This window comes from Euprymna scolopes, chromosome 10 (assembly GCF_053919585.1).
Source record: "Euprymna scolopes isolate OS-2025 chromosome 10, ASM5391958v1, whole genome shotgun sequence".
NCBI classification, from domain to species: Eukaryota; Metazoa; Mollusca; class Cephalopoda; order Sepiida; family Sepiolidae; genus Euprymna; species Euprymna scolopes.
Genome location: NC_136491.1, coordinates 21663964 through 21680230, shown reverse-complemented (window position 1 = coordinate 21680230; position 16267 = coordinate 21663964). Strand labels below are relative to the sequence as shown.

Here is a 16267-nt window from a genome sequence, read left to right as displayed (position 1 = left end):
TCTTTATTACTCTTTTACAGTGGTTGCTAGTAGTCCTGAAGGCGTTTTTAGTTTCAGTACATCAATTACGTTCAAAGCAATGGAAATAGTGATTTCTGTGTGCAATGGCAACAGCACACTGGAGAGAACCACGGCTGGCTGTTAGGTTTTTGGTGGAATGTTTTTGAGGGTATGAAGCGGTTTATACTTACAATTAACCATTCTGTCAGGTCTGATACAATAGAGGACATGTTCTTTTTAAACATGGAACACAGATGTAGATCTGATATAAATATATGAAAGCTATCCCAGTCATCCATGCAGTATCGATGTACTGTACAATAGAGAGGTATGTCAGAGGACTTATTACATTTTGTTTTTATCTTAACTGAGACTGAGTGATCAGGAGATCCCAGTCGAGACAGAATGAAGGATGAACATAGCTCAGGGCAAGAAAAGGTCTAGGAAACTTGCATACTGACCATCAGTGTCGAACACACGGGTGGGTTTATGAACAATCTGAGTTGAGTCATAACCAATGAAGAAATCATGGCAGTACCTCCCCTCATCCTCTGTCTTGTTTGAGTAGGCTAACAATTCCACGTTGTGAACATTGAAGTCTGCACAGACGTGAATGTTAGCCAAAGGATGAGCAGATAGGATGTGATCAATTTTCTCAGATATGCTCTTAAAGATAGTAACACTGTTATTGTGAGCGTGATAGAGGGCAAATATAAATGCAGTGGTGTGAGCAAGTGCAACCCGGAAGCACACATAGGGCAATTTGGGGTCTTCTCTGGAGATGTCCCTACCACATGGAAAAGCCATCTCTAATGTAGGCACATATTCCATGCCCATGGCAATCTTGGGGATCAGATTTGGATGTTAAATTAGAATATTCTTAAATTACGATCTCATCTAGGGTAATGCCAGTTTCTCTTAGGAATAATAGGTCTGGTTTGGTCTTCTATAATTAGGTTTCAACCTCTGAAAATTTGGAATATCACATCTTTGTTCCGTGATGATTACGTACATCATAAAAGTTTTTTCAATATTTTTTGTTTTTGCTTTTAAATAAGTGTAATTATGAATACGCACCAAACTCTGTTTTAAATCGTAATACATCCTCTCTTTTTCTGTGTATCTCTTTCTGTATAATAATAATAGCTATCACAAACCAGCCTAGAGTTAGGGATGTGAAAACAGATCAATATAGTGAAATTGCCTTCAGTTTCAACTTGCAACATCTCATTTTGGTGGGGGAATATTTTGATAAACTTTGTGTACAAACAAAATTTAAACATTTTTCTTGATAAACTTACAATTCTTTTCGTGCCATTAATTTTTTCTACAAGGCTACTTCAGATTAAGTTACTAATTTTGATGATGGGTGATTTATCTTTATATGAAGATAAAGAAATATAAATTGCTTTTGACTTTTATCATAAATAATACTCTAAAATCCAACTAATTTAAAGATGCATGTTTTTATTTTGTTTCATTTTATGTTATTTGAGTGACATTAAATGTGGTGTCATGCTAAATATGTTCATTTCAACTGCAAGTCAAATTGGGATGATGAATATCCTCTTGATTGCTGTCATAGCTTTAGAAGAAATATCTATTGGTGTAAAAAAGTAAATGTACTTTTTTTTACTTATTTTTGTAAATAAGATGGAATAACTTGAAAATATTCTCATGGGAATTAATTCTCTGCAATTTTTTTAGGATAGGTTTCTGCAACAAATTCTTCCTAATAAGTGTTGAAATTCAAATTCTTTACTTTATAATGTGAGATTCGTTGGAATTAACCATATTTTTAACAGTGCCACATACTTTGCCTAATGAATACTACTCTGCAAAGTTCAAATCCTATCAAATCTGTTCAATCATGCACTGATTGCATGGAATTATCTTGCAATAAGTGTTGCTGTCGATGGGTCCTCTACAAGTTTGTTGATGTGTGCGTCATGTGGTCTCCCACTTGATGGGCTCCATAATGTCAATAGTTGCCTCAATAGTTCTGACTTACTTCTCTATTGTGACCAATGAATCGAAGCCCATCTTTTATTTTGCAAGATGGAAAGTATCTATGTACCATATATTTCGGCGTATAAGGCAACCGTCAGATAAGATACAAAATTGAAGCAAATTTTAATAAATTTATCATATATCGGTTGTATAAGACGACTGCTGAATCACAATACCATGTTTGTTTAGCCTAGGCCAGAGATTGCAACACCCAGTATCTTATAAAATATTGGTTTTTAAAGATGATTTTTTAACTTTAAGAGTTGTCTTATATGTCAAAATATACAGTAGATATTTCTTGGTTGCCAGCAAATATTCACTACAACTCATAACACTGTTGTGTATGTTTCATTAAATATTGTTTTCTGCTGTTTCGTCGGTGTTTAAACTGTCAAGCTTGTAAAACTATTGTCAACAGTTTTTCTTTTTTTCCCCCTTTAAAACTAAACAGAACTTGCATGAACAAAATTTCTTTCAAAGAAATCCCTGTCTGTGTGACACAGTAGCATCAGACTGCTTTCCATCTGACTACTGTTAGGTTAATTAATAACTTTTGTTAAATTACATAATAAATAAAGAAAAACGTACCTTTCTTCCTTATGACTTCATAGTGGAATATATATTGACGATGACAAAGAAAACAAATTAATTAACAACATAACATCTTTTAACCTTTCTACTGTTAAGCTCTGGATACACTTAGTAAGTTGTAACATAATTTGGGAACGTATCGAGTCTCATACAACTTGCATCTTCAGTATTTCCCTTTTGGTACAATTACATTTAATTCTATAATTCCTATTTCTAATGCTTCGACTGAGAATGCATCACCAAAGGTTATTTTTCTGATGCATACAATTTTAGGAAATTAATACATTTTTTCATATCATAACACTTGTGACACGTAGCACCAGAATCCACAACCCACTCTGTAATTTTATTCTTAGACAACGCATTATGTGAGAAAAGTCCGACAATGTTTAAATTATCTTGCAGTTTCTTATTGAAGAACTCTTTCTTTTTTTTTTTTTTTTGATAATTCTGCTTGAAATTCTCCTCAGTATCTTCATCAAGCAGTCGACAATCACGTTTAATGTGTCAAGTTTTTCCACCACGATAACACTTGGGTCCCTTTCTGCTGACGTGGTGTTTTGATGTCATAGCTTTCAATTCTGCATTATTATCTTCCCTTCCTTTAATTTTGGATTCTTCACGTAACAGTTGCTCAGTTATTAAGATCCACTTAGGAACTTCTTGATTAGCTGTTCTGTCTGCCTGCTTCCCACCTGACTACAACTTGGATGTCTTCAAGTCCAACGTAAACAAATTCCTAATGAACCGCCCCCTTAAGTAAACACTTCATCAAATCTCCACACTAACGTACTATACTTGCAATAACCCTTATCCCTGAGTGGCTTCCGGGCCTTGATAAGCGGTGACCACCATGTAAAAAAAAAAGAAAAAAAGAGTGCTGTCACCAACATGTTGTAGTAATCTGGAAGTATAACTAGGAGATTCACAACTCTGTCCTCTTTGCGTATTACGTCACCAACTCATCAAATATCTCAACCACCGTTTTGATGTGTTCAATAACAGTCACCTTCTTTTAATTCTAGGGAACATAATTTTCTCCTTTAGGCTAATTTGTTAGCCCACGTTTTCTTTTGAAATTGATCAGCCAATTTCTTCCAAATGATCATGGGATCAGTCACATCTTCAATTAAATATAATTGTGACGTTTTCACTGAAATAACAATTGTGGCTAATGCACTATCTCTCCTTAACATATACGTTCTGTGTGCTTGTATATCAAGTCCCTTTTGGGAGCAAATTCCATTCCATCAACAATTCCCCAGTCACCATCCCTAATTAAAGCCATATTGAACTCGCCATGTCAAGTAGTCGATTTCATCAAATAGTGGCACGAAAACATTAAGCTTTGCATCCATAATTATTATTTTTATAAATAGCAAAAACTTTTCTTTTATCACAGCTGAAAATTCCAGATGGTCAAAAACAATGGTTAAACGTGTTAAAATTCTTTCCTTTTTTATCATCAATATATCGTTTCTGGATGCATAACCATAGTTGGGTTAAATAATAACCTTTGTTAAATTAATTACGGAGTAAATAAAGAAAAATGTACTTCTCTTCATTAAATGACTTCATAGTAGAAGGTATATTGACAATGACAGAGAAAACAAATTAATTAACAACATAACATATTTGAAATTTGAGCCTGGCTTCTCTGGTAGACAAATCACTCCTCAAAAAGCACTATTATCATTAAAATTGATTCAGATATGTATGCCACGTGATTGGGAGGAGTTGGGGGCATTTCAAGGACCAAAATTTACATAGATTGGATATATCTGCTCCTACTTTATTACCAGAATCCACCAGAGCATTAATAATATTGTTCTTTTCTTTCTTTTTACCATTTTTTCTTTCTTTTTCCTTTTTCTCTTCTTTTTTATTTTTGACACTTTTAGTTAAAAATGAAGACAACGAAAGGAAGTCTCATTTTAACATTTTATAAACAACTTTATTTGTCATCTTCGTTAGTAGCATATACAAGAGAGAAACGGGTTAGTAGAAGAGTTCAGTGTTCGTACGCGCTGTCCTATCGATGAAATGTTGCATCTCTGTGCCTGTTGCACAAGCATTTTAATAGAAAGTGCTCTGACAAACTATAAGTACATCCTTGATGTAAATACCTCGACAAGCAGCAAAGTTTCATCCCTACACTGTAGAGATCTTTGGTAATGAAGACAATGAAAGAAAGTCTCATTTTATCATTTAATAAAAAACTTTATTTGTTATCTTCGTTAGTAGTGTGTATAAGAAAGAAACGGGTTAGTAGAAGAGTTCAGTGGTTCGTGTGCACTTGTATTTATAGTAGTCGTGAAAAGAGTTCCTGATGTGGGGACGTAGATCAAATACCCGACAAGCCTGTTGAAAGAGAGAGAAAAGTGTTTAATGTGTTTTTGCTTTTAAGAATATTGTTCCGATAGTAGAGATGGGACAAAGGGTTAGTGTCTTGTGGTAGGAAACAGTACGTGTGTGAAGCGCACGTGGAAACAAGTTTTGATGTTAGCCATGTTGACTTGTTTTACTCACGTCAGGCCTGGAGCCAAAAGCCCAGGCGAATGTCTGCTGCCAGCTGAAGCCAGGAAGAAAGAGAGTAAGAGGGATGGTGTTCTCGGTTTTACCTTTTATACACTCGGTCACATGACCGAGAATTGGCTTGTGATTGGACAAGTCAAGGAGAAAATGGAAATCTCAATCCACGAGAATTAACTCTTGCTATTGTGCTTGTGCAAGTTTTTCTGCTACACGCTCTTCAATGGGTAAAATACAAACTTCTATCAGCAGTGAATAACCATAAAAAGCTGCATCATCATCATCATCATCATCATCATCATCATCATCATCATCATCATCAATTCTTCGTCTATTTTGCATGTTGACACGCATTAGATGGATTTAAGAAATTGATTTTCAACCTAACCTATCTTCTTTTTCTCAAAACCATCCTTATCTGCTCCTGTATTTTAATTGGTCTTCCTCTGCCAACTGACCATGCTACCTCAACTGTCCTACATCTATTCTGTCAATGTAACGATACCAGGAAAGTCTGTTCTGCATACAACTCCCTATGTTGTCAGAAGTAATGTTGGGACAATTAATCGGAATCGGAAAAATTGGAGCTTTTTGGGGTATCGGAATCGGAAAAATTTTCGCCTATTTTCCGATGCCAAAACCGATTCCTTAAATTATCTTTTTTATTTGTTTTTGGTTGAAGAAACATTTTCCACTGCTTGTAGTAGTAATAAAATAATAAATATTTATTGATTTAAACTTCCAGGAAGACTAAAATCTCTAGATCACCCCCTCAGAAGTGGGTTTTTACGTTTGAGAAAATATATGCACATTTAAGAAGTGTTTTTACAGTAATCGGGATAAAATGACACTTTTATAGTTAAATATTTAGAGATTTATAAAGGATCGGAATCAGTAATTGTATCGGCATTGGGGAAAATATTGGAATCGTCCCATCACTAGTCAGAAGTTAATCTTCCTCTGAAGTCATCAGATCTAAGCCAGTCTTTAAAACTCACATTTACACATCCATTGTATCTTTCTCATATCATTTCTCTTTATTGGCCAAATCTTTGTTGTCATATCCTCTCAATATGTAAACAAGGGCACATACATCATGTGATTGTCAAGGAGGGAATAGTATTAACAAACATTTAAATAAACAAATTTACATAAAATATTTCTTCTTTATCTGAATTCATCAAATGGTTAATAATACTTTTCTGCTTTTGTGACATGCGGCTCGGGGTAAAATAATAAATTGTATCTGACAGTAAATAACTGCAAATGCTGGAGTGCCTCAGGGGTTGATCCTTGAACCATTATTATTCCTGATATACATTTACAACCTCCCTAATAATATTATGTCCGAGATGGGTATATTTGGTTACGATACAATGCTCGTTAACATGCACGAGAGAAGAACAGGCATACACAAATCTAAGACAATGGCAAAATCGTTAGAAAATGACCTCCAAACCATAGTAGAATGAGAACGTAAATAGATTGTAACATTTAATGGTAGTAAGACTAAGCTGCTCTCTTTCAACAATTACAAGACACCTTTCCAATCACTGATATACGTGGCAAGTAACACCCAACCTGAGAATTCTTCCTTCAGACACCTTACAGGCAATATGAACTGGAACAAATACATAGAGGACATTGCAAAGACTGCTGCAAATAAGGTGGATTCCCTCTATCGAGCTAGAAGACTACTCACACCTGAGAGTATTCCATACCTTTACAAGGTCACCATTCGTCCATGCATGGAGTATTGTTGCCACATTTGGGCTGGTGCATCTACCACTAGTCTCTCCATCATGAATAGGGTCCAAAAAAGAGTCTTCAATCCAATAGGTCTCACTTTGTCAACTAAGCTCCAGTCTCTGTCCCATCGCCGCAATGTTGTATCTCTGTGCCTATTTTATAAGTATTTTAATGGAATATGCTCTGATGAACTCTTTGCACTTGTACCCCCTTGACGTACATATCCTTGACAAAACCGCTTACCAACAAAATCACACCCCTTCACCGTTAAGTTTCCTAAATGCCAGAAAGCTTTCCACTCTAATAGTTTCTTCCCTCGAACAGCTAGATTTGGAATACCCTTCCTGCTATCTGGTTCCCTGACTGTACTGATATGCAGAAGTTTAAATGTAATGTAAATCAATATCATGTTAATCTTTCCTAGGAATGGACCCAAATAGTAGTCCCTTAAGTCCAATTGGCGAAATGCCTTGTTAGAAGTGAACGTGAGTAAAAAAAAAAAGGCTGGCATGTTACAAAACAAACAACCATGTTTTTTTTTTTTAATGAATTTTATTTAATTTTTCTTCTGTTTCAGTTATTATTTCCCATTGAATTTCCTTGAAGGTCCGCATCTCTCGATTAGTCTACAAATTGGTTGGATGAATTTTCAAACTCAAACTGATTATGGAATATACATGAAACGGGTGCAGAGTTTTGCTGAACAGGTAATAATGTTGTATGGACCCCAATTTGGTCGGGGAGGAGCGGGGAATCTGTAATTGGTCAGTGAAGGTGAGATGCTTCTAGACTGAGACAATTTTTATTTTATTTTAAAATGTGGTTAAATAATTAAAAAAAAAGGGGGACTTGTGTGGTATCAGCCAGAAGCAAAACCGGAAGCAAAATTTTGGAAGCAAAAAAAGAAAATAAATGGCGCATGGTGAATGCAAACTCGCAATAGTGAAGTTTGTAAGCAAACACATTATCAATCAAACCACGACAACACAGATGTTATGATGTTGCAAATTTAGCTTTTTAAAAGAAAACAACAAATCAACTGTTCGCACATGCATGATTTGCAAACAGCGTAGAAAGCAAGATTTTACATGACCTCACACCCTTCAAACAAATCACCATTTTCTAAATAATTAAGGATTTTTCTTAATTTTTCGATATTATGTGTCCGAGAGATTGCTCTTTTTTATGTATACCATGTTCGTGCCACTTTGATATGGATGACAAAAGCTTTTAGTGGACATACAAACACATAATCACACAAACACCCAGTTGACTAAGATTTATATAATACAAGATAATACTTTGGTGAGAAAACGAAAAAAATTACATTGTTAAAAAATTGAAGAAATTAAAGACTCTTGTGTAATGCCTGGCAGATATAGTTTTTGGAATGATGAGTGTAATGTGGTAATACTAATTATGATATTTTTTAAAAGTCAACAATGATTCTTCTAAAGACATCCTAAAAAGTGTTTTTTTTTTTAAATTTTTTAAAACCAAATTTAAAAAATATATATCTAAAAACATGATATCGAATAAATAATTTCATTTTCTTTTCTATCTATATAAAAGCCAAGTATGTCCAAGGATGGAATACTGTTGCCATATCTGGGCAGGAGCTGTTAAAAACAGCCTATCCTGCCTTGACAGAGTACAAAATAGACTTTGTAGCTTAGTGGGGGATGCCCTTTTCTCTACCCTGCAACCTCTCTCCCACAGAAGAGACGTTGCGAGCCTATCCTTGTTTTATCGTTATTTCCATGGCAGGTGCTCGTCTGAACTCCAATCTCTGGTCCCCCCCTCGCCAATCTTTCACGAAAAACACCCGTCTAGCTGAATCCACTGTGAAAAATTTCCCCCACTCTATATCTGTGCCTAAATCAAAATGCGGATTCCATGAACAAAGCTTCTTTCTTAGAACTGCATGCCTGTGGAACTCTGTTCCGTCTGCCTGCTTCCCTCCAGACTACAACTTGGATGTCTTCAAGTCCAATATTAACAAATTCCTAATGAACCGCCCCCTTAATTAAACACTTCATCAAATCTCCACACTAATGTAATGTACTTGCAATAACCCTTATCCCTGAGTGGCTTCCGGGCCTTGATAAGTGGTGATCACTGTGTAAAAAAAAAAAAAAAAAAATTTTATAAATAGAATAATTATTAGTGGACCTGACCTTCATTATTGAAACAATTTTCAAAGAAATCTATTTCTTTTTTTTCTTATTGAAACATTATTTTTCTAAATCACCAACTCCAGTTTTCTTACTTTCTTATTCATATACAAATATTAAAAATGTTACTTATAAAAAGGTTACTTATAAAAAGAAAAAAGATTATGATCAAATTTTTTTTTAATTTCAAAAAAAAAAGATTAGAATCAAAATTTTAACTCTTACTAACAGGGAGACCTGGTATTGTCTGGGATTTAATGAAGATCAACAAATTTTCCACCTTCCTTCTTTAATCTGGTTTTTTTAATTATTGATTTTCGATACTTATCAGATGCATTCTGGCACAAAACCTACATGAAAAGACTCCTAGACATATCATTTACCTTCTTGTGTGAAATTTAAAAAAATCAGCCCAGCCGTTTCCATGCCAATAGGGAACACACACACACACACACACACACACACACACACACACACACACACACACACACAACTTCCCTTTATAATAAACCAACAGAAATATGTCCTCATTTTCTCTTTTCTGCATTTCAATTCGACTGTAAAAAGATTTTCTGTACAAAAATCATCATATAAGATATTAAGGTTCTAAACACCACCACCACCATCAATTCGTACTCTATATGAAGGTCATGTCCTGCTCAGTTCAAAACAGTCTCTTTATCTCATGTGACTAAATCAATCAAACTTCATTGTCCATAACTGAGACCAGGGATTCAATCCTGGCCAATCACACTGTAACTTACCTCTCTATCAAGTGGTCTGACCAATGTGACAACACCCTGAGGTGAACACTCTACTGTCTGACTATCACATCGATATTCATTGGCATCACCCTCGTTATCTTTGGCCTTTAAAAGTTCCTTTTATATAATAATAGATAGATATAAATCCTCAATAATTATGATAATTGAATGTGTGCATCTGTTTTGTTCATCTAATCAATATCAGACATGAAAGGCAGAATTGAACGAAAAGTCTTAAGAATGATATAAGATGGAGATCTATTAAAAACAAGCTTCATAATCTAAAGGCCCTGAGTTCCATCCATGTGTAGGGAAGTATATTTTAATTTTTTCGACAATCACACTGAAAAATAACAATTTCCGGATAAAACTAGTGATGTGCATAGTTCATCGTTTGAATTTAAATAAATTTTTTTCTTAAAGACTGCCTTTTTTTTCTTCGTATTTTGAAAAATATAACATTTCTTTCGATCATTTTTGATAGAATGAGTTGTCTTGTGTAAGCATATATGTATAAAAAATGATGTGTTCCTTAACCCTCTGGGCTCTTGGGGGCACTGCATTATTTCATGCAGCGTTTCTTGGGTAAGAATAGCCTGGCAGTGCGCATCTCTCTCCAGGCTGCGAGCACATACAACACCTGGCATTACCAAATGGTCACCCATTTTAATACTGATTAGACTCAATGTTGCTTAACTTCAATGATCTAATGGGAATTGGTGTGTCAACGTGATTATACCGTATATATATATATATATATGTTTACTGTTTTTTTTGGAAAGTATTCCAACAAAGTGCTCGATTACAAAGAAAAACTTTTTCGATATAAGAGCTTAATATTTATTTATTTAATTGTACAGAAGTTTAGAAAAACATTGGTACCGTCCGTTTCAAGCCCGATATAAAGGGGATCAGTTAATGGTAAATGGTAAATAGAAACAACATGGCTGACGAAAGCCTAACATTATTTGCGATTTACAATCAACTGGTCCCCTTTATGTTGGGCTTGAAACCGACGGTACCAATGTTTTTCTGAACTTCTGTACAAGTAAATATATATATATATATATATATATTATATTTTAAATTAGCAAGCGGTCTGGCATTGCCCATTCGTAAAATACACTTACATATTTATTATAGTTGAGGAATTTCTCTATTGATTATTATATTGTACCCAAAACATATATTGTAATGATCTAAAAAGTTGAAAAAAAAAATGACTTTGGTGCTATCAGCTGGAATCGAATTGCCAGACGGATAAAAAAGGCTAAAAATTAAGCAACATTAAGCTTAAAATGTATGTGTATATATGCTCAGAAGATAGTTGATTTACTCCTGCCAAGGTAAACTGTTTTTGTTTTTCAATTTTAACTCCTTGACAGCTATTTTTACAAGCTAAAAATCAAATCAGAAATGTTCCTGAGGTCCAAATGCCCTATATATCATGTTTTAAGTCTGCAGACCAAATATTCAGAAGGGAGTTTGGTAGAGACGTTATGCACACACCTAGACAAGGTCACTTATATATATGTATAAACATGTCTGTGTGTTAGAATGTTTTCATCCTAAATTCTATGCAATTATGCATGATGTAGAAACTATGCATAAAAAAGTTGAGCATAATAGTTAAATGAAATCAATCATCCTGTAAGAGACCATAAGAATAATTAAATAGTGAATGTTTGTTTTTTAAAGGAATATGCAAATTAGTTAACCTTTATGAAATCGCTTTCATATCTCTGACTGAATATATTAAAAAGTTAGTTTTATTAATTTTTAAATAGAAAAAGTAGGCTTTTAATATCAATATCAGTGCGTCAAGAAACTCAACTTAATAGATGTATAGAATATTATATGAACCATTTTGAATGCAGAGAACAAACTTTTACAAATTCACCAAAAAATTACTTTTTATTTTTTCTATTTAGAGCATACAATTGTTTTGTCCTACCACCAAGATATTTTAAATGGTAACAATGTATGATGCACCCATCTTTTTGTGGTAAGGTCATGCTTAGTGCTTATTTAATCTATAATATAAATCTCACCTGTCTGTTTAAATGTATGTATGTATGTATGCCTAAAACTTTCGACAAAGGCAACGGATTTTCATGAGATTTGGTATCGTTTTGAAGCTCTACCCTTTGGACGACAAATATCAAAATATTGGCTAAAAACATTAATTCCTTCACCCCTCAACTGGGCACTTTTCTACAGGGAGGAGTCGTTTTTTTTTAGTCGATATTTTTGAAAGTCATCCCCTGTTTTCGAATGACTAGCCTTAAGTCAAACATTCGCCACTTCTGGTTTGGCGAAGGATGCATCGGCAAAGATGTAACGGTTTTTTTTTTGTTTTTTTTTTAATGTTCTTTTCCTCCTTCGCACTACAGGTTTGAGCCTGCCTGCCTACTACCACTTTTTTTTTTTTTTGCGCAACACACAACTCCAAAGAACCGGGCAACGCTGGGCACCCATGCTAGTTAAATATAATTGTTGCATTCCACATTTTTATAATTTCTATTATTATTATTATAGAAGTTTTTTTTTTTTTTTTGTGTGTGTGGGGGTAGGTTCACTTCTTTAAGTATACCCTTTTCTATTTTTGGAACAAAACCATCTCCTACATACTTTTTTTTTTAAATTTTGGTTATTATTTAATATTTTTAATTTTTTTAATGAAACATTTAAAAAAAACAAAAAAACTTTGTTGTTTAAATGTTTATTACACATTTCGAACATGTTTTGTTTTCTTCAGATAGTATTTTTAAAAAAGTCCTATATTGGAACGATAAAATTGTCACCCTAGAAAAGACAACATTATTCCATTTCCATTTAATGAAAACTGATTTTCTTTTTTTGTTGCAGACCATCTACTAGTTGGCCAGTTGTGAACAAACCCCAAGAGCGATAGAGCCTTCTATCATGTCTGAAAGGGAAACAATGTTCAACGAACGAGATCAGAAATGCGCCGGTATACAACTCATGCTCTCTACCGATCCAAGTTATAACAACAAGACCATTGCCACAAATAACAATGATGAAAACAAAGTTTTCAACTATGGTTATGGTCTTTGATGTGGTTTCAAGTGAAAGCCACATCATGCCACCTCATATCTTTAAAGTAGGCTTGAAAGCCAACACCAACCTGTATCTGGATGTGCTGAAGAGTGTGCTGATCCCCTGGTGCAATTAAATGGCCGTTGGCACACCCTGGGTGTGACAGCAGGATTCAGCGCTGACCAAGTCTAAAGAGACCCAGGTTTGACTTCAGAAGGAGTGCTACGGCTTTGTACTTTTCTCTTACTGCCACCGCCTTTTTCCCTAACCTGAACCAGGTGTACTACTTCGTTTGGTCATAAGTCAAGAACATCACCAACATGACCTCCTACAACACCAAAGCCAGCCTGATTGCTGCCATCCGCTGAGTATTCGCTGAGCTCCTGCCAGCGCTTGTGGAAAAGGCACGCTTGCAGTTCTGGACCCGTATCGAAGCGGTAATTGAGGTTGAAGGCGGCTGCATTGAATAAATGTCAGCTCTACTACATAATCAAGTTACCTGAATTGATTTTTTTTCGAAAAGTTTTAAAATAAAGCTGTAGTGTTGTTTGCTTTAGGGCAACAAATTTATCGTTCCACCCTTTGCTTAAAAAAACAAACAAACATTGTAGCTCTGAAAAAAATGTGGGTTCAATCCATATATATATATATATATATGTATATATATATATATATATATATATATATATATATATGTGTGTGTGTGTTTATGGGAAAATATATTTTTTCAGTTATATTTCACCTTTTATTTATGCCAATTCTTTAATTCATGGAACTCAATGTAATTACTAGGGCTGTGACAGCCGAATATTTTTTTCATTCTTTTGACTCTCACGTATATATCCGACACAGTTAAACACACTTAATCAATCGAGAACCACCATCTATATAAAAACATATAAGATATTAACAGATATATACTCAAGAGTCAAAACAATGAAAAGAATATGCTGTTGTCACAGCCCTAGTAATTACAGTACATATACAAATAAATGACAAAAGTCTATCTTCCAAATTTCAAGATGTTAACCATCTTATTGTTTTGTACATGTCGACATACTTAAAGAAATAAACGGTAAGATGGTCAACATCTTGAAATTTGGAATATAGACTTTGTCATTTAAATATATATATATATATATATATATATATATATATATATATACATATATATATATACACACACATTGTTTATCTGCTTTTTACTGTACCCTCCCCTCATCGAATGGATTTGTAAAAAAGGAAAATCTTATTGTTACATAGATTTAGACATTTTGATGTGTTTTTTCATATTCATTTCATGAATATTGCTAACAAAGACACTGAAATTAAATTATTTATCAAATTATTACATTTCAAACAATGATTTCTCAGATTAGTTTTTACAAAAGAACATGTATATCATGGTAATGATAATCGAATGTTTAATAATATTTGTCTGTGCTAATATTTTACAAATATTTTATTTCTTTAGCTGCATTGTGTGGAAGAAGTTCTACGGGAAGCCATTTCAAAGAATTATGTCAATTCAATCGAATCTGTTGTAAGTTGATTTTATTCACATTTTATGTTGTAAAAATATTTAATCAGATTAATTTCACATTTTATATTGTAAAAATATTTAATCAGGTTAATTTAACATTTTATGTTGTAAAAATATTTAATCAGATTAATTTCACATTTTATGTTGTAAAAATATTTAATCAGATTAATTTCACATTTTATGTTGTAAAAATATTTAATCAGGTTAATTTCACATTTTATGTTGTAAAAATATTTAATCAGGTTAATTTCACATTTTATGTTGTAAAAATATTTAATCAGGTTAATTTCACATTTTATGTTGTAAAAATATTTAATCAGGTTAATTTCACATTTTATGTTGTAAAAATATTTAATCAGGTTAATTTCACATTTTATGTTGTAAAAATATTTAATCAGTTTAATAAATCGTGCCTCACTTTTAGTGAACGGAAAAACACAACCAATTACATTGTAAATAAGATGTCTGATATAGCTCAAGTATCAATGTATCTTATTTTAATTATTCATTGTTATTTATTTATTTGTTTTTTGTTTTTTTTTAGTTTTTTGCAATTTTACTTTAACTGTGAATGGTGCATCCCACTGGATGCCAGACGTCCACCTGCTATCTCAGATACATTTTTTAAAGATTCTAACCGTCTCTTTAAATGCAATTGTTTATATCTCTCTTGCACTTGGTTTGCCAGGTATATTTGCCAAATAGTTTTTGAAATTCTTTTTCATAATTCTGGTTGTTTCTATAATTACTGGAATGATGGAGATCTTAAATTTCTTTTCATGTCATATGTAAGACTTTGGTGTTTTGTCTTCTTTTCCCTCTCAGTTCTGTTTAACTCAGCATCACTGCTGACACTAACTTCTAAGGTTGCTTCTTTCTTGCATATCACTATGTCAGGTTTAATAGCTCTGTTTTCTAGGTATATAGGTTTTTTATATTTGCAGGCGGTTTGGCATTGCCCATTTGTAAAATACGCTTACATATTTATTATAATAGAGGAAATTCTCTATTGATTATTATATTGTACCCAAAACATATATTGTAATGATCCAAAAACTTGAAAAAAAAAAATGACTTTGGTGCCATCAGTTGGAATCGAATTGCCAGACGGATAAAAAAAAGGCTAAAAATTAAGCAACATTAAGCTTAAAATGTATGTGTATACATGCTCAGAAGATAGTTGATTTACTCCTGCCAAGGTAAACTGTGTTTTTTTTCAATTTTAACCCCTTCACAGCTATTTTTACAAGCTAAAAATCAAATCAGAAATATTCCTGAGGTCCAAATGCCCTATATATCATGTTTTAAGTCTGCAGACCAAATATTCAGAAAGGAGTTTGGTAGAGACATTACGCACACACCTAGACAAGGTCACTTATATATATGTATAGACATGTCTGTGTGTTAGAATGTTTTTATCCTAAATTCTATGCAATTATATATGATGTAGAAACTATGCATAAAAAAATTGAGCGTAATAGTTAAATGAAACCAATCATCCTGTAAGAATCTCATAGTCATAGTGAATAGTGTATGACTTATTTCCAACTGTTTTTGCTGGTAAACATGTTCCCAGGATTTGGTACTTTTTGCATATCGTCCAGTAGCGATATTTACACACTCCATTGTGTTGCATTGTTTAGAATCCATTCCCCAGCAGAACCTTACAGCTAGATGTCAGGTGGCTCATACTCTTTACTTCTGTGTGGCAGAACCTGCACTTGTCATTTTTTTTCATGAGCTCCATTGCTCTGATGATTACTGGAGTGATGAAGATCTTAAAATTCCAGTTTCCTTTCATGTCATAAAGGAGACCCTGGTATTTTGTTAACTTTTCACTCTCA

At 33.5% G+C, this 16267-nt stretch overlaps 1 protein-coding gene across 3 annotated transcripts in view; it reads left to right on the top strand.

The window, feature by feature from the left end:
* Window positions 1-16267, top strand: part of LOC145285857 (uncharacterized) — a 96583-nt gene that overhangs the window by 33954 nt on the left and 46362 nt on the right. For all 3 annotated transcript variants that reach the window (XM_080134297.1, XM_080134298.1, XM_080134299.1), the window contains 2 exons: window positions 7460-7589; window positions 14355-14423. In XM_080134297.1, coding sequence (XP_079990423.1) covers window positions 7460-7589; window positions 14355-14423 — 199 coding nt within the window. The remainder of the gene's footprint in view (window positions 1-7459; window positions 7590-14354; window positions 14424-16267) is intronic.